The sequence below is a fragment of the Lynx canadensis genome, chromosome C1 (assembly GCF_007474595.2).
Source record: "Lynx canadensis isolate LIC74 chromosome C1, mLynCan4.pri.v2, whole genome shotgun sequence".
NCBI classification, from domain to species: domain Eukaryota; kingdom Metazoa; phylum Chordata; class Mammalia; order Carnivora; family Felidae; genus Lynx; species Lynx canadensis.
In genome coordinates, this window is record NC_044310.1 from 84336109 (window position 1) to 84357290 (window position 21182).

At 38.6% G+C, this 21182-nt stretch overlaps 1 protein-coding gene across 1 annotated transcript in view; it reads left to right on the forward strand.

Moving 5' to 3' along the window:
- Window positions 1-1182: 1182 nt before the first annotated feature.
- PLPPR4 (phospholipid phosphatase related 4) overlaps window positions 1183-21182 on the forward strand; it is a 42652-nt gene continuing 22652 nt past the window's right edge. Inside the window, exon 1 of the mRNA XM_030327588.1 lies at window positions 1183-1552. Within this exon, the coding sequence (XP_030183448.1) occupies window positions 1331-1552 (222 nt within the window). The 5' untranslated portion in view covers window positions 1183-1330. The remainder of the gene's footprint in view (window positions 1553-21182) is intronic.

Genomic DNA, 21182 nt, shown 5'->3' on the forward strand with positions numbered 1-21182 from the left:
ATGTGAGACAAGACCACATGGCTGTGTGTTCTTCCCTACCCACCTTCAGTTGTTCCGGTGAGGGCAGGTAATTGGGTTTAGTTTGGGCTGGGATTCTGCAAGTGAAGTGTGGTGCATAGGGAGGTGGAAATGGAGTTTTGTACAGTGGGGCTCTGGAACCCAAGCCCGACAGAAGAAAATGAAAAAAAGAAAAAGAAAATCAGACTGTCTCCACACTGTCAAAGATCTACTGGAGTGTGCTATAGACTGAATATCTGTGTCCCCTCGAAATTCCTATGCTGAAACCCTACCCCCCCCAATGTGATGGTATTTGGAGGGGACATTTGAGAAGTAACTGTTCAGATGAGGTCATGAGAGAATAGGAATTGGACTGAGAATGTTGGCATTGGTGGTCAGATGCTTCAAATAGAGACTTATAAGATATTGGAAATGACCAGAGGCACATCATCATGGAAGTGAGCTATCTTTCTTATTACATAATACAGTGTTTTTTATTTGCTGTGTGTTTCCCCCCTCTGTATTACTTGACCCTTCTAAGTTGTCAGAATCATCACAAAATTGAGACCAGCCAGGCACACTGCCAACAAGGTGAAGGACTTATTTTAGATTGTTGATGTCTGAAGAGGTGCCTCTGTGATGCTGGCTTTGTTGGGGAGGTGTGACGCTGAGGTCAGAACATGTCCTGGCCTCTGGGCTCAGTGGGAATGCCCACACATCTGCCCCATCGTTGCAGGGAACCCTCACCATCCCCAGACAGGTGATGGTGTTCATCAGCAGGAAGAGTCGCTGTTGCAGGGAGCCAGGGAATCTCCTAAGCAGAGAATCCTCAAAAGGGGCCATGCCGTCCTTCCTTGATAGCAGCCAGCCTTCAATAAGTTTCCACCACGGCCTACTTTTCAGTATGGGATCCAAGTTTTAATTTCACGCAGGTGGAGGTCTGTGTTGATGCCGTGGGCCAGTGCGCAAGAGCTGGGCTTCTGCTCTCCAGCAATCCTTAAGTAAGCGTTCCTCGAGTGGCCCAGGGGGCTTTCCAGGCGGGTGTGGGTGTCTGAGCTCCTCATCCTCTCTACTGCAATATCCAGGGGTGCGTCCCCCCTTTTCCGATTCTTGACGTCAAGCTCTGACAGCGCGAAGCCTCGCAAGGGCGGTGGAGAGCAGAGGGAGGGTGGCAGGGAGGGGAAGCCATTGCAGCAACAGCTTGTGGGAGGGAGCTGGACGTCTCTAGGTGGAGAAAAACCAGGAGCGAGGGCCAGAGTAGGGGAGGAAGGAGACCTGCCGGTTTAGGGAGCCTCTTGCTGCAAAGAGGGGCGGGGAGAGGCGGGGGCGCTGCATGCAACGCGCTGGCTCCAGCGGTGCCCGCGGGGAATGTGACATCAGCGGCGCCGGGCGCTTGCGGCTGGAGAAGGCAGCTCGCCTCGGCTGCGCGGTGCACACCTCGCCCGGGGGAGGACGCGGACTCCGGCAGGCGGCCGGGATGTCGGCGAAGGAGAGGCCAAAGGGCAAAGTGATCAAGGACAGCGTGACCCTCTTGCCCTGCTTCTATTTCGTGGAGGTGAGTTGGTGCAGCGCCTTGGCGTAATGCAGATCTCGCTGGCAGCTCCGGAGCGAATTCGGGTCCTGGACGGTGCTGGAGGCGCGGACACTGTGCCGGGGTGCGCGCCGCTGCCCTAAAATGCCCGACCCTCCCCCTTCCCCTAGGTTTCTCCGGAGCTCCCCCGAGTGTCCCTGTGAGTGTCTGCCAGCCAGGGGTGATTATCACTAGCGGTGTCGCTGCTAGGTGGCCTGCAGGGAAGAGATACCTGTGTGAGTGAATGTGGGGCTAGTTCCCTGGCCCTCCTGTAGCGCCTGTGTGCATAGCGTCCGCGGCCCACAGGGGCCATGATGCCGATATTTTGGGATGTGTGTTTTGCGTCTGCAAGTACGTATCTAGAACTCTGTGAGCTTTTGCTAAGAATGCAAATGCACACAGCCATGCTCAGAATGTATGAGGTCTGGGGATGTTTCTAGAGCATTAGAATCACTGATTGCTTTATTAAAAAACAAACAAACAAACGTTCCCCTGTTATGATTTCTATGGTGCTCACATCTGCTTCTAAAATTGGGTCTGCATCCCTAGGCATCAACCTATCGGCCCTTTTCCATGGTTAACAAAAATTACACATATACGTGTATATATGTATTATGTATATACATATGTGTGTATATATATCTGTAGTATTTTTAAAATCATCTGATTTTGCATGATTTGTACATGTGCACTTTTTCTGTGCTGAGCAGTATTACAGATAAGCGATTGACATGGAGCTGTAGTGATAATGAACCTCTAACTTACCCAAATGCAGTATTTAAGAAAGGAACAATTTATGGGAGGGTTATAAAGATTGACAGGTACAGCGATTCCATGCACGATGGTCCATTGCATTAGGAAGACATTTTTTAAACAAGAGGTTTATTAAGTCATAGGTAAAAAAAGAGATGCATTGGGTAGGTTTAGGGAAATTAGATGGTTTTAGGCACAAATGTATGTTCTGTAATTGAAGCCTGATTGCATAGAGAATTATAAGACTGTTGCTGAATTTAAAAAAAATCCTTCATTGGCTGTCTTTTCAGCCAAATATGGAGGTTTAGCACTTCCAAGTACAGACAGTAGACTCTGTATTGATAAGACAGTAGGCTTATCTATATTGAGGGACAGCCACAGCCTTGAAACTTGGGGGAAGGGTCACTGTCAGATTGTTTCTTGTACAGAACAGTATATTTGCAAATTTGTCTTGGGTGTCCTAAATTTTAAAAATGGTTTCAGTTATCAGAAAGATGTATGTGACTTGCATAAGTCTCAGAAAAATGATGGGTGACTCCTTCATCCATGATCCATAGGGGGAAAAAAAAAAGATATCTTGTTTATTTAAAGTAATTAGTTGAGTCATTTATTTTTGCCCTTTCTCTTTCACAAGGGATTTTGAGGCCATGGTTTAGACAATTTTGTTGAAATATAACAGAGAGTTTTCTCAAGAAAAATGTGGGCAGCAGAGGATTCCACGATGAAAAGGGAAAATAAATAGAAAATGGGATAACTGACTTTAAGCTAAATCATGTCAGGCCACTTGTCGCATTGCTAATCCACTGTGGTTTAAAGCACTTTCATTCACGTCTGGACCCCTTATGTGTTCTAGGAGAAATCAGTTCATTTCTGGGTTCTACCTCCAGGATGGAGCACACCTGAGGTCAGCTACAAGCTGACTACATACGGATTGCGGCTGTATGGCTTCAAGGAAAATACTTCTTTGAAAGAGGATGCAAACCAGAGAATTAAGAATATGCCTTTAAAGAGTCTGTGTGTGCACTAATGCATTTGAAATGTGTCTATTGGGACAGCTGGCTGGCTCAGTTGGTAGAGATCACTCTTGATCTCAGGGTCCTGAGTTCAGGCCCCACATTAGGTGCGAAGCCTACTAAAAAACAAACAAAAAACCAAAACCTGAAAATGAAGTTTGTCTCTAGGAACAAACATCTCACAATTGTTACTTTTTTTCTGTGAATGGAAATAGCCCCCAAATCATTACATTCCCTTTGACCTATTCAGATACCCTCTACAAATTCCTTAGCAAGGCAAGCTATAAAACAATTACTTGAAGACTACGCATGGAGTTTGACTGAGCATTAATGACATTACATCTTGGGGGTAACAGATTTCAAAGGGAGAGCCACAAAATTGGATTGCAAATTATCTCCCTGAAACTTCAATGCATGATGAACCACTAAAGAGCCTCTAGAAAATGGGAGAAGACATTAGTACACCAATTATTTAAGGGGTTGACAGGATGCCCTACCAGGCTTCTTTGGAATGACTCATTTTGAAACCAGTGAGAATGAGCTTTATATCTCCTTTGGAGGATGAATAAATAGCACAAATTAATATGTCAGTAAAATGCTCTAGAATAATGACACTTTGTTTTACAACATAGTTTCCCAGGACCTTAGTAATTAAAATAGAAAAGGGAAACATGAGTGAATCTTCCATCACAGATCAGCCCAAAGCACTTATTTCAAGCCTTTCTCTGTTACTTCAGACAAAAATTTAAGCCACCTCTTTGCCAATTTCCAGAGCTGGTTTGGATTCCAGAGCATTCCTGAAATTGACCTGTCTGAATGGAGAGAGTAACTAACTGAGTGCTATTTACAGTTTGTACAAGGATGATGGCAACCATTTACGAAGCACTTAATAGATACTAAAAATAAAGAAAGCTAAATGCTTTACGTGCACCATCTCATTCAATTTTTAAAGGTTCTCATTAAGAAAGATGCCATTATTATGTCTGTTTCAGAGAAGAAGAAACTCAGGACATTCAACAACTTGCCAGGGTTTAAAAGCAAGGTCAAAGGTAGAGCTGAGTGTTGATTCAAAACACGTGCTCCTAACCACTGCACCACCTGTCTCTCTCAACATGTTGAAAGAATATTCACATAGGTAAAGTTACGGCCTATGGTCTCCCACTAGTAAACATCGGAACATGTAGTTTAAAGTAACGACATGTTGATAAAGATGACAGTTTTTCCTGATAACAGACCAGCTTTCCCAGCTCAGGCTGCCTCTAGGTGCAAAGGGTTGATGGACAGTGTATACTCCCCACACTGACTCACTAATTAGTGGCTAGTGTCCCCACAACAGGGGAAAGAGTGGAGACCCTGGCAGACTATGTGCAGAGTGTCAGAGCATGGAGATTATATCCCGTGGGTGCTGGCTTGAGGTGTTCAACCTCTAACATCACCACCAAACTCAATGTTAAGCAAACATTAAATTACTGGAGAGCATTAATTTTTTGTACACCTTTGGTTTATACTGCCAATTGTCTTCTGATAAAGGAGTTTATGGTTGACGGTAACTAAATACATGAATATTACATGATGACTTTAAAAACACATGATGATTTCCAGCAGGATACCTCACTTTATGAACAAGTTTGTTTATTCGGTTTGGCATTGTTCAACTTGAAAGGAACTCTCAAACAAGCACATCCAAAGCCTTATCAGGTTCAACAGAAAAGCAGGTTAAAAGAGAATGTTCCACTGAAGAAAAGGTTTCCTTTACCTTTGAAGTTCCAAAGCACTCTCCAACTGGTGGTTGTATCACTTACGATGACAATTGCAGCCACAGCATACCTAGAATTAGTAAAACGTCTTTCAGGCTTCATCACCCAGTAGTACATGTGATAAAGCTGAGTGTGTGCCTAATGCATTTTCTTTATGCAAGCCATCATAATGGCTGTACCTATGCTCAGACTCACCATTTTGTTCTCATTAGTCATCCTATTTAAAGAAATGGGTTCACATCCATTCAGCATGTAATGGCAACAAATGACAAATACTTCTAAGCCCACAAGGTATATTTCTTAATAAGTAAATGGGAAAGAGATCCTTTTCATTTAAATGTTCTGTTTTATGACATACATTTTTATTATTAATCTAATGTTTATTTTATGGAGATAGAAGAGCTATGTTTAACCAACATGCAAAGATATTTTTATAGGGCTACAGATACACATAGTTTCAAATTCTTGTTCTTTGTACACACACACACACACACACACACCTACACACATAGTCATGCACAAACATAGGTGGAGTGAAAATATCATCTCTCTCCATTAAGCATAAAGTAATAGTATCTGAAGCCTTACATATTCGAATATTTTAAACATTGCAAACTTGAAATTGTATGGATAGTTTTCACTAGTTTGAATGTTGTACTTAACAATGGGTATGTTTTAGGATTTTGTTAATGCAGGCTAATTACTATAGGGCTGGTAACCAGACAATGTGTTCAGGAGTAAAAGCCATTGTTTCTCAGTGGCTGTCCTACCTGGAGAAGTTCCAAAAGCCTTTGTTTGAGCACAGATACCCTGTATCAGTCAGAACACCATGGTCAGTCTGAACACCATGTGCAGATATTCTCGTGCCCTGACAAAACATTAATCTGATTTTTTTTCCTGCCCACTGGAGAGTGTCCACAGATTCTTAGTTGTAGCAAACCTTAATTCACAAGATTTCTGTTCTAGCTCATGATCTATCTGAAAATTATATAACTCATTTGATCCCCTTGCTGAGAAATATAGCTAGCTTATTTTCTTCTACGTAAACTTTGGCATCCGTAAGAAGTACAAAATCACATTTGTGCATTGCACATACCAAAATAGTAGCTGTAGGTTTCTCCCTTTTCTAGATGGCATGGAGAGAGAGTCTGCTCAAAAAAGTACTGCAAACATTGCCAACAGAGATGAGCTGACAAATCGTTCCTCCTCTTTTAGAGTCACAACGTGCAAAGTCTTTTGATGAGAAACAAGAAGGAAATGGAGAACATAATAGATTCCTAAGTTTTAGAGAGATTAAATGAGGACATTCCCACAAATACCAAGTATTTGGAAATAGGCAGAATCTGCTATTAGGAAAATCTGTGCTATTCCTAAGCACCAATGCCATCCTACTGTGTCTCCGTGGCCAAGTCACTCATAATGTTCTTTGCCCTACTTTTCTCTAACAAGAAAAAAAAAATATTTGGCTTCTACAAACCTCAAAGGAGATTGAAAATAATGATAATAATAATAGTAATAAAACAAAATAATCAACTTCAAACCTCCTTTATGTGACAGACCCTGTCCATATGATACCTTTAATACTGAGAACTACCCTAGGGGTTCCTGGGTGGCTCAGTCGGTTAAGTGTTCGACTTTGGCTCAGGTCATGATCTGATGGTTCCTGGGTTCAGGTCCTGCGTCAGACTGTGTGCTGACAGCTCAGAGCCTAGAGCCTGTTTTTGATTCTGTGTCTCGCTCTCTCTCTGTCCCTCCCCCACTTGTGCTCTCTCTCTCTCTCTCTCAAAAATAAATGAACATTTAAAAAAATACTGAGAAGTACCCTAGAGGGTAGTATTAATATTGTATTAAGGTAGTACCAAGAAAGTATTATTATCCCTATTTTTAATTTTTTCAAAGTTTATTTATTTTGATAGAGAAAGAGCGAGTTGGGGAGGGGCAGAGAGAGAGAGAGAGAGAGGAAGAGAGACAGTCCCAAAAAGGCTGTGTTGTCAGCATAGAGCACAGCATGGGTCTCGAACTCATGAACAGTGAGATCATGACCTGAGCCAAAATCAAGAGTCAGACACCTAACCGACTGAGCCACCCAGGCACCCCTGTTATCCCTATTTTTCAAATCAGCAAACTATAGCTCAGAGAGCTAAATATTTCTGGAGACACACAGCAGTGAAGTGAAGCAGCCAGGATTTGAGTGCTGGTCCATCTCACTCTCACATTGCCATCACACCGCCCTCTCTCACACCTGCTCTCATGATAAGGCTAAATGTGAAAATGCAATGGGATGGGGATACTGGGCTCTGTGATGCCTGGGCTAGCTTCATGGTGTCTGAAGGCAGGTACTTGGAAGATGTCTGGTTGGGGTTCCCTTTGAGTTGTAGAAGAAAGTTGTTCTCTTTATTCATCTGCTACACTTGGCTCCGTTAGTGCTATCTCCTTCTCATAGTAAGTTATTTCATCCAGACATGGAGGTGTAGATGACACAGTATCTGTCCACCTATAAAGGTGCTTCCTTTGGGAAGGCACAGAGGACATCCATGAGTCTCCTGTGGAGACCGTACAAGCAGCTGTGGATGGAGTGACAGGGAGGAGTTGGAACTGAAATAAAGCTTAGAAAAGGAGAGTATGCAGTTCTTTGGAAGAAGGGATCCCCAAAAGAGAACAGAAACAGAGAGAGGCCAGGCCAAGGGGGATTGGGAGAAAATATAGACGGTAGGAGTGAAGTGCACGTGAGGGTAATGAGATCCAATCTGTGAGCAAATCATGGAGACTCCTTTAGGCATTTGGGTTGTCTAAACTGGCTTGTTAATAAAAAGCATTTAAGGCACAGTTGTTACTATTTATGTTGGGAATGTATTACAAATATTATGCACAGCACAGGCTTTTTTTCAGGCAACCTCTCTTTAAAAAACAAAATTAAAGCAATGTTGTATTACAGAATTAAGTCTAATAATCATGCACTCCAAGAACATCTGGTTTGATTCCTCTATCACAGAGGAGAAAATTGCGGCTTGAAAAGGTTAACTGAGTTACCTAAAGACACGCTTTGGTTAATGTAAGGTCAGGAATAGAACGTGAGTCTCCTGACTCCTGTTCTAGTGCTCAGTCCTAATTATTACTATTTCTAGAATTCCTCATATTAGAAAATTTCCCCCTGGATTATAACACTTAAAATACAGGTCATTCTAATTCTGCATGTGAGCAAATTGTGCTAGCTGTTTGAAAGTTGTACCTAAATACTTAGGGCACACATTTCATGATACTGCATTGCAATAATCAATATGTTAAAGCCATTATGGATGATGGATCTTCTGCTTTTTCAAATTGTTAGCCTCTTTGAGAAGCACGTTTATAGCTAGAGGCATCTGGGTGGCTCAGTTGGTTAAACATCCAACTCTTGGTTTTAGCTCAGGTGAGGATCTCACAGTCCACGGGATCAAGCCCAGAATTGGGTTCAGTGCTGATGGTGTGGAGCCTGCTTGGGAGTCTCTCTCTTCCTCTTTCTCTCTTTCTGCCCCTCCTCCACTCATGCTGTCTGTCTCTCTCAAAACAAATAAATAAAACTTAAAAGAAAAGAATACGGACATTTAAGAAAAATAAAAGCATGGAAGTGATATTTTTCCTTCTTATTGCCTAACTCCCCACTGATAATTTCACAATTACTTGCTTTACATGAGGTCTCTGACAGACAGAAAAGGAAAGAGGATACATTGAAGAGTAAGAATATAATCTATATCATCAATAACAAAGTAACTTTGAATTTTCTATTATAGTGTAATGTAATTTTTCACATATATTGTCTCATTTGATCCTTTAAATCCAACTGAGGAGTAGATATTAACTCTGTTCTACAAATTAAGTAACTGAGACTCAAGAAGGTCCAAGAATGTGCCTGAAACCCAAGTAGTCCTATTCTCCTACGGTGGCCACAAGAAAAGAAAAGATAGTTTGTATTTAAAGTGTGAAATGTCTGGGGTGCCTGGGTGGCTCAGTCGGTTAAGTGTCTGACTTCAGATCAGGTCACAATATCACGGTTCATGAGTTTGAGTCCTGCCTCAGACTGTGTGCTGACAACTCAGAGCCTGGAGCCTGCTTGAGATTCTGTGTCTCCCTCTCTCTGTCCCTTACCTGCTCATGCTGTCTCTCTCTCGCTCTCTCTCTCTCGCTCTCTCTCTCAAAAATAAACAGTAAACATTGGAAAAAAATAAAGTATGAAATGTCTGATTATGAGCATCTTAGCTTTCTATGGTTTCTTCTAGAATTAACTAGCCGAGAAATGTACTTCCAGGTAACTATGCAATGGAATAATCTCCTCATGGTCATGGGTTTTGGAATGTGGAAGCCAAGGATAAAGATGCTAATTTTGACACAGTTAAGGTGGAGGTGTTTTTCCTGATCAGTAATTAGATACTGAATCAATTGCCCTATAGGTCCATTACTCTTTCGTTGTTTTTAAATCGCAAAGCATTTATGTTAATTAACATAAAGGGGAATAATTGCTTTCTTATTTGCTGTAACAAGATGGCTTCTGTACATTTTTCTAGAACTGACATTAGACCCCTTAGGTATAGAATAAAGCGAAGAAGAAATCTAGGTAATTAAAATCAGTGTATTTTAAGGAAAAGGTAAATGAGGTATCAGTTCATTTAATAGAGTATTGTTTGGGAGTGGGAATAACAGAACTATGTGTGAATATGTTGTCTATGATATAATGTCCTCACCAAAAGCCTGGGCTGTTCAATTGCCTTAGCAGTAAAACTGCCATTTTATAAAGTCTTAATCATGCTTCAGAAACCAGGTCCACATACACAGAATCCAAAGAGACCGATCTTAGAACAACTACTCTCCAAAAAGGGGAGCTACAATGAAATACCAGGGTGTAATCTGTTTGTGCCTTCATGGCATTTATTCATTTAATAAATATTTATTGATTGCTTGTTATGTGCCTTTTAGTTAAATTAGGGGAAATAATATGGAACCATTATTGGCATACTTCCTAGGCCATAGTAGAATTTCAATAATTTTCACTGAATAGATGGAATAAAACAGCATTAATATGAACATAAATTCATCTTTAACTTTCTCTTTCCTGCTAGGGGAGACATTTTTATTTGTAAGTGCTTTTATTTATAAGTAAGTGCTGATGATTGTCGCATCAAATATGTTGCCCTGTCTCATGGATTATTGAACAGGGAAGGATTAAATCAGTCTCCAAGGTCTATGAGTCCTCATCTCTTAATTATACTCATTTTGTGATCTAAGGCATACCTATGGATTTTTTAAGATTTGAGACTTCAAGGAGAGGTGATATTTAAACAAAGAATTCATTGTTTTAATTTTCAGAGAAAACACTTCTAGTTACATAAGGTACCCATGCTAGCAAAGATTGGGCCAGTAATTCACTTCCTCCAAGCCTCAGTTTCCACCTTTGTAAAATGGTGAAAATACTGTGGACATGTTAGTTTTTGTGACTGTTTGGTTATGTACAAATTATATAATATGGCTAACAATTTTTAATGGAAATGCAATGCCTAGTAAATGAGCTTTCTCTTTCCCATTTGCCAACACCTATCAACTCATCATCTTATCTAAAGTAAACTTTCTATGTAGCTTCAGACATTACTAGATTCCTTGGAAGGAGTTTATTTTTCTGATTTTTCATACCACATATTTTGGTATATTTTATAATGTGCATACAGTAATAATTTGTTTCAATGCATAAATACATAAAACATCTGCTTATTGGATTGCATACTCATTTTTATTGATAGAGGCACACACACATGCACGTAACACATACACACACAAAATGGAAAGCATTTGCTTTGATTACCCTTACTTAACCTTGTCAGTGGAAGAAAATTCACATTTACTGAACAACTTCTATATACTAGTTTAACACTCTATTGCAAGTCCTTTCTCTAAGGATGTTGGTCAGTCCACACTCTCTGAGACCCTGCCATTCTTGACTTTTCGGAATTCTATGGTACCATATATGAACTCAGCAGCAGCAGCTATCGGGTGCAAATTATACATCTTCCCATGTTTCAATTAGGCCATCTATGAAATTTAAAAAAATCATGTCCTACAAGAAAAGATGAATCAAAGGATAATCCAATCTTTGGAAATAAGTGACCTCATTTAGACTATTAGGGTGAAATTCATTGGAATTTTTATTGAGACAGTTGGGTATGCCTTAAAGTATTAATAAGTGTTTTTGCCTCCTGTACAATGATCCAGAGACACTTGCATTGTAGCAACTGAGATTTGCATGCTTCAAATATAAAGAGCTTCCAACTGTAAAGATTTGGGGTTCTCAGGAAAACATAGAAAGATAAGTAGTTACCTATTGGGTAATGTATACTAGAGAGACAAACACTTGAAGCTTTTCCACCCTAGGTTCTCATTAGGTATCAAGCCTCCAGTTGAAGTTCATACATGTAGGAAAAAAATTTATTCACTGATGCTAGATTCAATGATGTTTAAGTCTCATGGACAATATTGGTTCTAGTGACACTTTAGATAGTTAAACCAGGAGATAATTAAGATAATTTTTTTTCATTTTTTTTTAACTCCACCATCTAGAGCAATAGAAACAGCAAGGAGCAGATAATAGGCTCTTAATAAATTTGTGCTGTATTAATGTTACATTGGTCAAGAAGTCTGTCAACTTAATTAATGGAGATAGAGAAATAGAGACTGTACGGAGCCTCAGCTTTGATCTTAGCCCTGGCCTCAGGCTTCTCTGGCTGATTTGGAAGGCTAATGGTCCTTTAGGTCTAGTTCGAAACAGGGAAGAAATTGCTAAGACTTCATTGCTCAAATATGTGTTCCAACATGTCTAAGAAGGACCCAGGGCAGCACCTCCCAGAAAATGCCCGCTCCGTGGGGCTATAAGACTACAGAATGCTCATTCCAAAACCCCCAGCCCACCTGACTCAACAGGCTGTGTCCCTTCCCCCACCACCACCCTTTCACTTTAAGATTGCAGAGGTCAACACAGCAGAGGAGAGGAAAGATGGGTAATAGGAGATGACCCCAAGAAGCACAAATACCTTAGTGAGCTGTGCTGCAGTCTCACATTCTTTTCTGTGTTGTTTCTTCATTTTCCGGGCCACATGAAAAATCATAGTAAGGACAGCAATTTCTAATCTAAGCAGAGGCTGTTAAGCATAACAGAGGGGCAGAGACTGAGTTTGGGCAGTGAGGCAACAGCACGATAGGGCTGCTTAAAATTTGTTTTTTTTTTTCAATGTTTATTTATTTTTGGGACAGAGAGAGACAGAGCATGAACGGGGGAGGGGCAGAGTGAGAGGGAGACACAGAATCGGAAACAGGCTCCAGGCTCCGAGCCATCAGCCCGGAGCCTGACGCGGGGCTCGAACTCACGGACCACGAGATCGTGACCTGGCTGAAGTCAGACGCTTAACCGACTGCGCCACCCAGGCGCCCCTAGGGCTGCTTAGCTACACATCCCAGATGGCTGGGTTGCCATAATCAGAGGCTGCTCAAATCTTGGCATATGAGTAGGGTTAAACAAATCTCTAATGGATGGCTACTTCTCAAAATGGGTGGGGAGGTTGCTTAAAAATGTCATTAGCCACAACACTGCTTCAAGATCCCTCCAGCTCAGAGACATTTCCATCCTCCTGGGCCACCTTCAAAAGATCTGTGCATGGTTATCAGGTGAAACTCTATAAGTCTGCAAAAGGGCACACAAACATGTACACACACACACACACACACAAATGATCTCATTTGCTTTTTGACTTTTGGTGCAAACCACTTACCTTCCTAGGTTTTCGTGTTGGTCAAGCAATTCAGCAGTAATTAGATTAATTCATTTCCAAGTTTAGTAATAAAATGTGCCTCTTTGTCAGATGTACTTGTATCCCATGTTACAGTGTATTTGACTTTCGATGCATCTAAAAAGAAGCACATGATACAATTACATTTAATTTAATCACAGCCTTAGAATGTTGGAAGATAAAACTTATCAGTGTTCTGTCTCACATTAACAAAACACCTTCAGTATTTCTTTTATATTCATTGGTGTCTTTCACAGGTACATTAAAGTAAATAAAATCTTTAGCAGCTTTGGAAAATCTTTAATCTTGAAGGTTGACTCATAATGTGCAACTAAGTATGCATCTAAGTATGTAAGAGACAAGCTTGAAGGAGAGAGAGTCTCATGAGACATTGTTAAGTTCGAATCTAAAAAAATAGATTGGAAATCCCTTTGCTGGATAATTGATACATCAAATAAAACATATCAAGCACATAGTATACACTCAATAAATGTTTGTTAAATAGATCAAATAATTATTACATAATAGAAAATATAAACTTTTATAGTGCTTAAAAAATGGTTTAATGATAAATTGATACCTCAATTTAGTAAGCAACTAAAATTTTTTTTCAAAATACTGATATCTCTAATTCAATAATGTCTATGTATATAACATAAAATTGTATGTCAGTAAAATTATATGTCAATTTAGATCTCAAAATCAAAATTTTGGTTTTATTATTCCATATCTCAAATGTGTCATTTTTAGTTACATTTCATTTCCCTGACATTATTGCATGACAATATTTATATATTTTTCTTTTACCCTGTGTTGTTTCATATTAGGAAGTATTTATTGGACCCTAAATGTACTATGTACTTCCTTTGTAAGACTGTTCAGGTGAAAATAGGTATGCTTTTCTACATGAATAAAATAAGTAATAGTAAAAATGTCATTTAATGTAAGTATATTAAGATTTTAATTTTTCAAGGAGACATCAAAAAATACATGCACAATTCCCAGCAGAAATTGTAAGGTGGCATCCATAGTATATAAAGATAAGATGTACTTTATATTAATGTATTTTTTTTGATTTCTAAACATCTTTGTGAAGGCAAAGGTCAGAGGTGGTAGTTTTAGCAAAAGGCAGTGGGTATAATTAGGTTGCAAACATGAACTAAGGTGCTATGTTTCTTGAGTTTATAATCTAGCTAAACAGCTGTATAATCTTGCACAAGTCTTGTAATCTGTGCCTCAGTTCTCTCATCTGTATGGTGGGGTCAGTAATAGTGCCTAACAGGTTTTGTGAAGATTGCATGAGTTCAGAAATTTAAACTACTTTAAATGGTACCTGGAAAATATTAGTAGCATTAAATTGCTACTTGTATCCATATTTCTAAAAGTCAGGTATATGTTCTAAGGGAAAAGAAATTACAACTGTAGAAAGATTTAAAAGCAATTACTTTTAACAATTGAAATACAGGTCTCCAGCCTCAGGTCTTAGTCTAATTTGGTTTAAAAGACAAAATGCTTTCCAAGACAATGCACATACTTCACTGTCTAATTATGTAAGGGGAACAAATCTTCAAAACCTAAGGTTAAAATCGGTGATTACAAAGCTTACTGCCCCAAGCCTAATGCTGAATCAATATTCAGGTAATGAAACAGACATGTATTATTATTTTAAACTTTACTAATTGATCACTGAATGATTGTAATTAGTGCTTTTAGAGCTATAAAGATGTAATTTATATTTGGATATAAAGACATAAGACAGAGTTTTCCCATTAAACCTAACATATATATTGGGTCTGGTTGCTCTTCCCTATTAACTGCGGTTGCTAGTTGAAGGACTTAGTTTAATTTTCTTGTGCTCTTTAATGTTTAAAAAAATCATTAGAATGCTAGAAATTTGCAGTAGGAGCATGTTCTGTGGTAGAGGTAGGCAAGGATCTTTTAACATGGGGATTTTCTTTTATTGTATTAGCCACATGACAAGATCTATGTAAACACTAACATCTCTTTCAAACCACCCATACATGTATGTATTTATTCTACATTGAAGCTACTGAATATGTCCTTTGTTATGCTAGGCCCTGGGGATAAAGAAGTGAATAAGAACATTTCTCTGTGCTCAAGGGTCTTATCATTGAATAAAAGAGAAAAGTGAAGGAACAACTGCTATCCCATAAGATAATCACTGTGACAGAAGCAGTTAGCAAAAGAGATCCAACGGAAACATTAAAGACAGGAAAGCATCTGGAGCTTTAAAGGTGCCCAATTCCTAGAATTTTATACTAGAAGTTACTTACAAGGGAAAACAAAAGTGAAGATAAAAGCAGGCAACATCCAAGATACAATTAAAGGTTCTTAAGATACTGCCAAAAAAAAAAATAAATAAAATTATATCAGAGAAACTTCACAGGGAAGAACATTTAAGACCCTGGAATATCATATGATTAAGAGCGTGATTTGAAAAGTGCTTCCCACCTTTCACTCTTGGTGCCATTTAAACCCCTTGCACACATGGCCATCTCTGGCCTCTGTCCTTAAGTGGCATTTCCACTGAAGCCTGGGGCTATTCTTTCCTGAAAAGCACTAGACTAATGCCAGATGGTGACATGTGCCAGGATAGCAGCAGGGTGTAGTGGGGCGTGTGCATCTAGGAATTTAACAGATTAGGTTCCCCACTCTGGCTTTGTACTTAGAAGCCAGGCGTGCTGTTTAACTTATCCAGGGCGGGGTCTTTTCCTAAAACTTATCTTAAAATTCTCAAAGAGGTTATGAGTATTAAATTAGATAATTTATGGGGAATTGCCTAAATAAAAACCCAAGAAATGTTCTTGTCTTCTTAGATATGTGTTGCTACTCCATAAATTCTATTTTTACTAACTGAAAGCGAACTGAGTTCTAGAAAGGATGAGTAGTAGATTTGAGCATAAGAGGCAATTTTCGTGTTTGAGTGGTAAAGAAACTGGTAGAGAAACTGTTTAAGAGGTAAGGGTTAAGAACTGGGTGACTTTTTTTTCAAAAGGCACCTATTTCCTGCAACACCCTCCTCCCGTTTGCCAATGGCAGCCATGGTAGCAATGTTGAGCGGGAAAGCAATTTGTGATGCATTAGCAAAGAAGTTGTATATATAGCATGTTTCCTGGACTTAGGCACCTGGGAAGGAATGTGGGTACTCCCATTACCAGCTTTGTGACCCCTGGACAGTTTATGTAACCTACTCTGTCTCAGTTTTCTCATCTGTAAATTAGGAATACCAATAGATACTTTACAAGGTGTGGACTGAATGGAAACTATCTATAAAAGAACTATAAGAGAACTTAGCACAATATCTGGCACCTACATCCTCAACATATATGCTATGTGATTGTTAATAAATTGGCCATGCTTCGTGTTTATTTAATACTAATGTCCTGATTTCTTTTGATTAAATTCAGCGAACATTTACTGGACACCTAAAACACTGAAAGCACCGTGTGAATACAGAGATCTCACTTTTAAGTACCTAATCTTAAAATTAGGGCTGGTAATATACAAGCATTGTAATTCAAGGCAGACACACAGGTCCTAAAATGGACTAGATATGGAGTACATAAGTCAGAGTCTTCAGTTCTGAATGAAGAGCATGGAGACATTATGAGGAAGGTCATCTCGACCTTTATGAGGAAAATTTTTACGGGACACAAACGTGAAATGTAAGATAAAGCAGAGACCGGAACATGTCCTTTGAGATAAAAGTGTAATGGAAACAAAGGTTTTTCGTGGGCTGGGAGAGTGAAGAGTAGGTATGGAGCAAAATTAAACAAGAAAGCAGATTAGGCTATAAGATAAAAGGTCATAAGTGCCATTCTAAAAAAAAATTTGCACTTTATTCTATTATTAGTGGGACACTCTTAAAGGCATGATCAGACATGAACTCTAGAAAATCAGCCTAGAAGCATTGTGCAGGATGAAATGAATCGTGCAGGATGAAATGAATCATGCAGAGAACAGAGGCAGAAGACATAATACTTTATAGAGGGTAGTGACCATGTAAAAGAAATGGTTGGAATGTTTCTGAAATCATGCCAGGATGTAGAGAGTTCTAGAACTAGATGGCAATGTAAACAGACCCTCACTTCACTGAGAACAGAAGAGATCCAGAGAGGTTAAGTGACTTGCCCCAAACCCCAGAAGCTAGTGGAATAAATGCGGAGAGGCTGGCTTCTCCTGTGGTGAGACTGGCCTTGGTTTCCCTCTGTCACGCTGCCCTGTTTGAATTTGTACCTATGCATGCCATTTAAGCCACAGCCATTTTATCTGTGAAAACTAGCTTAGATACCTAGACCTTGAATGACACTGTAGACTCATTCTTGACCTATTCCTTCCTTTAACAACACTATGTGTTAGTGTGTTTTTTCATAATTCGTGTTTTGGAGATTCATTGTAGTTCATCTGAATATGCTACAATTAAGATAGTTTTATAAACTATGAAGTCCTATACTATATTATAGTATATATTATTAGTTATTATTATTGTCAGTATTTGAAGGAGACATTTATCTGTATTACCTACAAGGCAAAAATTACTAAGGAATATCATTATACATATATATATATACATATATATACATATATATATGTATACATATACTGTAGGAAGTGAAAAATTCCACTATCACCATGTTGACCTATGACAACCTCCTTTGTGGCACAAGCTTTAGTAAACTTCCTTTGATCTGCTAGTATTTCTTCAGTTTTAACTTGATTTCAATATATTTATTAATGTTTTAATTTTCACATTTTATATGATTTTGAGATACTTTACCAGAATTGGTTCCCAGCCTCCCACTTAAAATTTGTTATTCACACAAGAAAATGTTTCTTTTCTTGTGGATTATGTCCTGCATATGAGTGGTAGGAATATACACAATACATTCTTTCATATTAAAACCAAAGTAATTTAGCGCTGAAATTTCTTGTGCAAGTGTTCAAAAGTGAGTGTGATGTTTAAAGCATCCTGTATCAATGACATGCACCTTTCTACCTGCAGCCTTGGTCTAGATTGGCATCTTATTCTTTTCTGACAGCTACATTTTGATAACTAAGAGGGATCTCAACTGTCATATTCCCCAAACAGAACTTTATCTTTCTCCTACTTAAGCTTCTTCCACTTTCCCTCTTCTAGTAAATGATGCTACTGACCCAATTGCTCAAACCTTGAATCCTTGAAATCGGCCTTTATTGTTTTTTCTTCAGTGACCAGACCATCAACAAGTCTTGTGTGTCTCCAGAATCATATCCAGATCTGGCAACTTCTGTGTATCTCCACCACTACACCTGAGTAAATGTGCCATCGTTTCTTGCCTGGGTTATTGCAAGTGCCACACGTCCACTAGCATATGGAAGCTTCATGAGTGCAGGGAGTTTTCTGTTTTGTTGACTGCTATTTTCCTTACATTCAGAGCAGTGTCTAGCATGTACTAAGTATTCAGTAAGTATTTGCTGAGTTTTGGTGAGCCTTCTAAATTTCACCCTGCTTCTACTTTTGACCCACCTCAATCCATCCTCAACCCAATAGCCAGAGTGATGTTCGTAAAATAATATTTTAAGGCATATTACACCTTTGCTTAAATTCTCTAAAGCATTTCCAAATGTACTTTGGATAAAGTAAGTATTAACTCTACCCACAGCCTTCAATTCTCTGCAGAGTGTGGCCCCAAATGCACCTCTCTGACTTCTTATATCACTTTTCCCTGTTGACTCTGCTTTTACCTGGTTTTTATACGATTAGTTCTTTCTTGCCCCGTCAAGCCTCTGCTTAAATGGCACCTACATAGGTAGATCTTCTCTGATCTAAAATAGCAATCCAGGCACTGAGTGACCACAGCCTTCTCTTTTATCTTCTCTAGAGTATATGTTCTTTCTCATATTGTAATTTTTAAATTCTTATCTTCCTTCCTCAGCTAGAATGAAATCTCCATCAGAACAAGGACTTTGGGGGTGCCTGGGTGGCTCTGTCGTTAAGTGTCAGATTTTGGCTCAGGTCATGATCTCGCAATTCGTGAGTTCAAACCCTGCGTCCAGCTCTGTGCTGACAGCTCAGAGCCTGGAGCCTGCTACAGATTCTGTGTCTCCCTTTCTCTCTGCCCCTCCCTCACTCGCACTCTGTCTCTCTCTCTCTCTCAAAAATAAATAAACATTAAAAAAAAAAAAAAGAAAAAAAAACAACAAGGACTTTGTTTCATTCCATCCATATTCCAGGACACAGGACAAGGCCTAAGCGCTAGGAGGCTCTCAGTAGCTATTTGTTGAATAAATAAATAAATAAATAATAAATAAACATATTTAAAATATAAATAAAATAAATAAACATACAATAACATATTGTATGTTAATTGGCCCTTTGTGACTATAATTCCACTAGTTTAAGAGGATCTCTTGAGACTCTGCACTCACAATGGCCATGAAAAAAGGAAAAGAATGGAACTGATCTGTATTACTCTAGGCCAAGAGCAAAGTAAATTTTCCCAAATAAGAACTAAAGTTGTTGGTTCCTATGATCAACATGCTAAAAGCAAGTAAGTTATCTGAACTAGATAAAATGTCATGATAGATTCCATAAAGTGTTTTGCTAAAATTGATAGACTGTCAATTTGTATTTTTTAAATTGACCCTAAAAAATCAATATTATCTAGCAACTGTAATCTTTTGAAACACAGTTCTTTTGTTTGCCTTGTCTTCTAAAACTGTTATAATTTACTCTTAAAAATTGCTTCTATTATTTTTACTGCAAGTTCCTTAGCAGATGGCAATTATAAGAATGATCTCTTATTTTTTAAAAACCATTTTGCTAATCGTCAGGTAATTTCCCTTCTCTGTATTGCTGCATAAAAATAGCAAGTTCATGCTTTTTTTTTTTCTTCGCTACACAATAACTAGTGAATAAAATTCCTAATGCCTGCTTATACAGATCTTTTAAAATATCTTTTTAAATCTCATTTTAAATGCAATCAGAAGATGTCTATGCTTTTATATATCAACTCTGCATCTATGCCCAAATTAGTACATACCATCTGCTAAAGTTCTTCCATTCAAAAAGAAGTTTTGTTGATGAGTATTTCAAGAGATAAAGGATACCTCTGCAGACAAGTATTTAAAAGTGAGCATTATGAAAAAAGAAGTAATGATTTTCATTTAATTCATTACATTGTCTGGCAGTAAAATACCATATGGGACAACAATGCATAAAATTACTATTTCCTCAAATACAAATATTTTGTTCAAATCACTCTTTCTTAAAAACAAATTTGAAGTAGAATACAGAGAATAAATAAAATACAAAGAATACAAAATTGAAGTAGAATACAAAGAGAAAGAAACACCAAAAAGAAGAAAAATATGACTATCAATATTTTGAAAACAGATGAGGGTCTTGAAACATGTTTCTATAGAACTGTAAACAATATTAATACATGGGGAGAAAAATGGTGTCACTGGAAAAATTGGTAGTTTCAAGAAGGCTAATGTCTGAAATGACTAAGGTACATAACATTACTGAAGGAAATTATTTTCACTCAAAAAATGAATTTATTATATTCATATATATACATATATATTTGGAACTCACTCTGATATATATTATTAGTGGAAATACAGAGGTGAGTAAGATTAGACCCCCACTTTAAGATTTTCATTTGGGGGGCACGTGGGTGGCTCGGTCAGTTAAACGTCTGACTTCAGCTCAGGTCATGATCTTACAGTTCGTGGGCCCCCATGTCGGGCTCTGTGCTGACAGCTCAGAGCCTGGATCCTGCATCAGATTCTGTGTCTCCCTCTCTCTCTGCCCCTCCCCCACGCATGTTCTGTCTCTCTCTGTCTCTCAAAAATAAATAAATGTTAAAAAAATTTAAAAACAAAAAGCTTTTCATTGGGGAAGCAGAGCAAAGGCTCCAATTAACCTATAGCAGATAACTAATAAAGAAGAACACATACAAATTTCCTAAAAAGAAGTACTGGGGAATTAAGAATGAGGAAATTACTCTCAAAAATATTACCATGTAAGGCATTATGGAAAAGGTGACATTTGATAAGTATAACAACAACAACAATAATAATACTAACATTTATAAAATGTTCTTCATTCCATATATTATTGAAAATTACTTTCAATACTTCATTTAATTGTTACAACTTCCTGTGATGATGGCTACTATCAGTGTACCTATTTCATAGAAAAAAATACTGAGATTTAAGAAAAACATTTCCAAGGTCCTATTGGTAGTAATGAGTGGAAGAATGGATATTAGAACCTCCT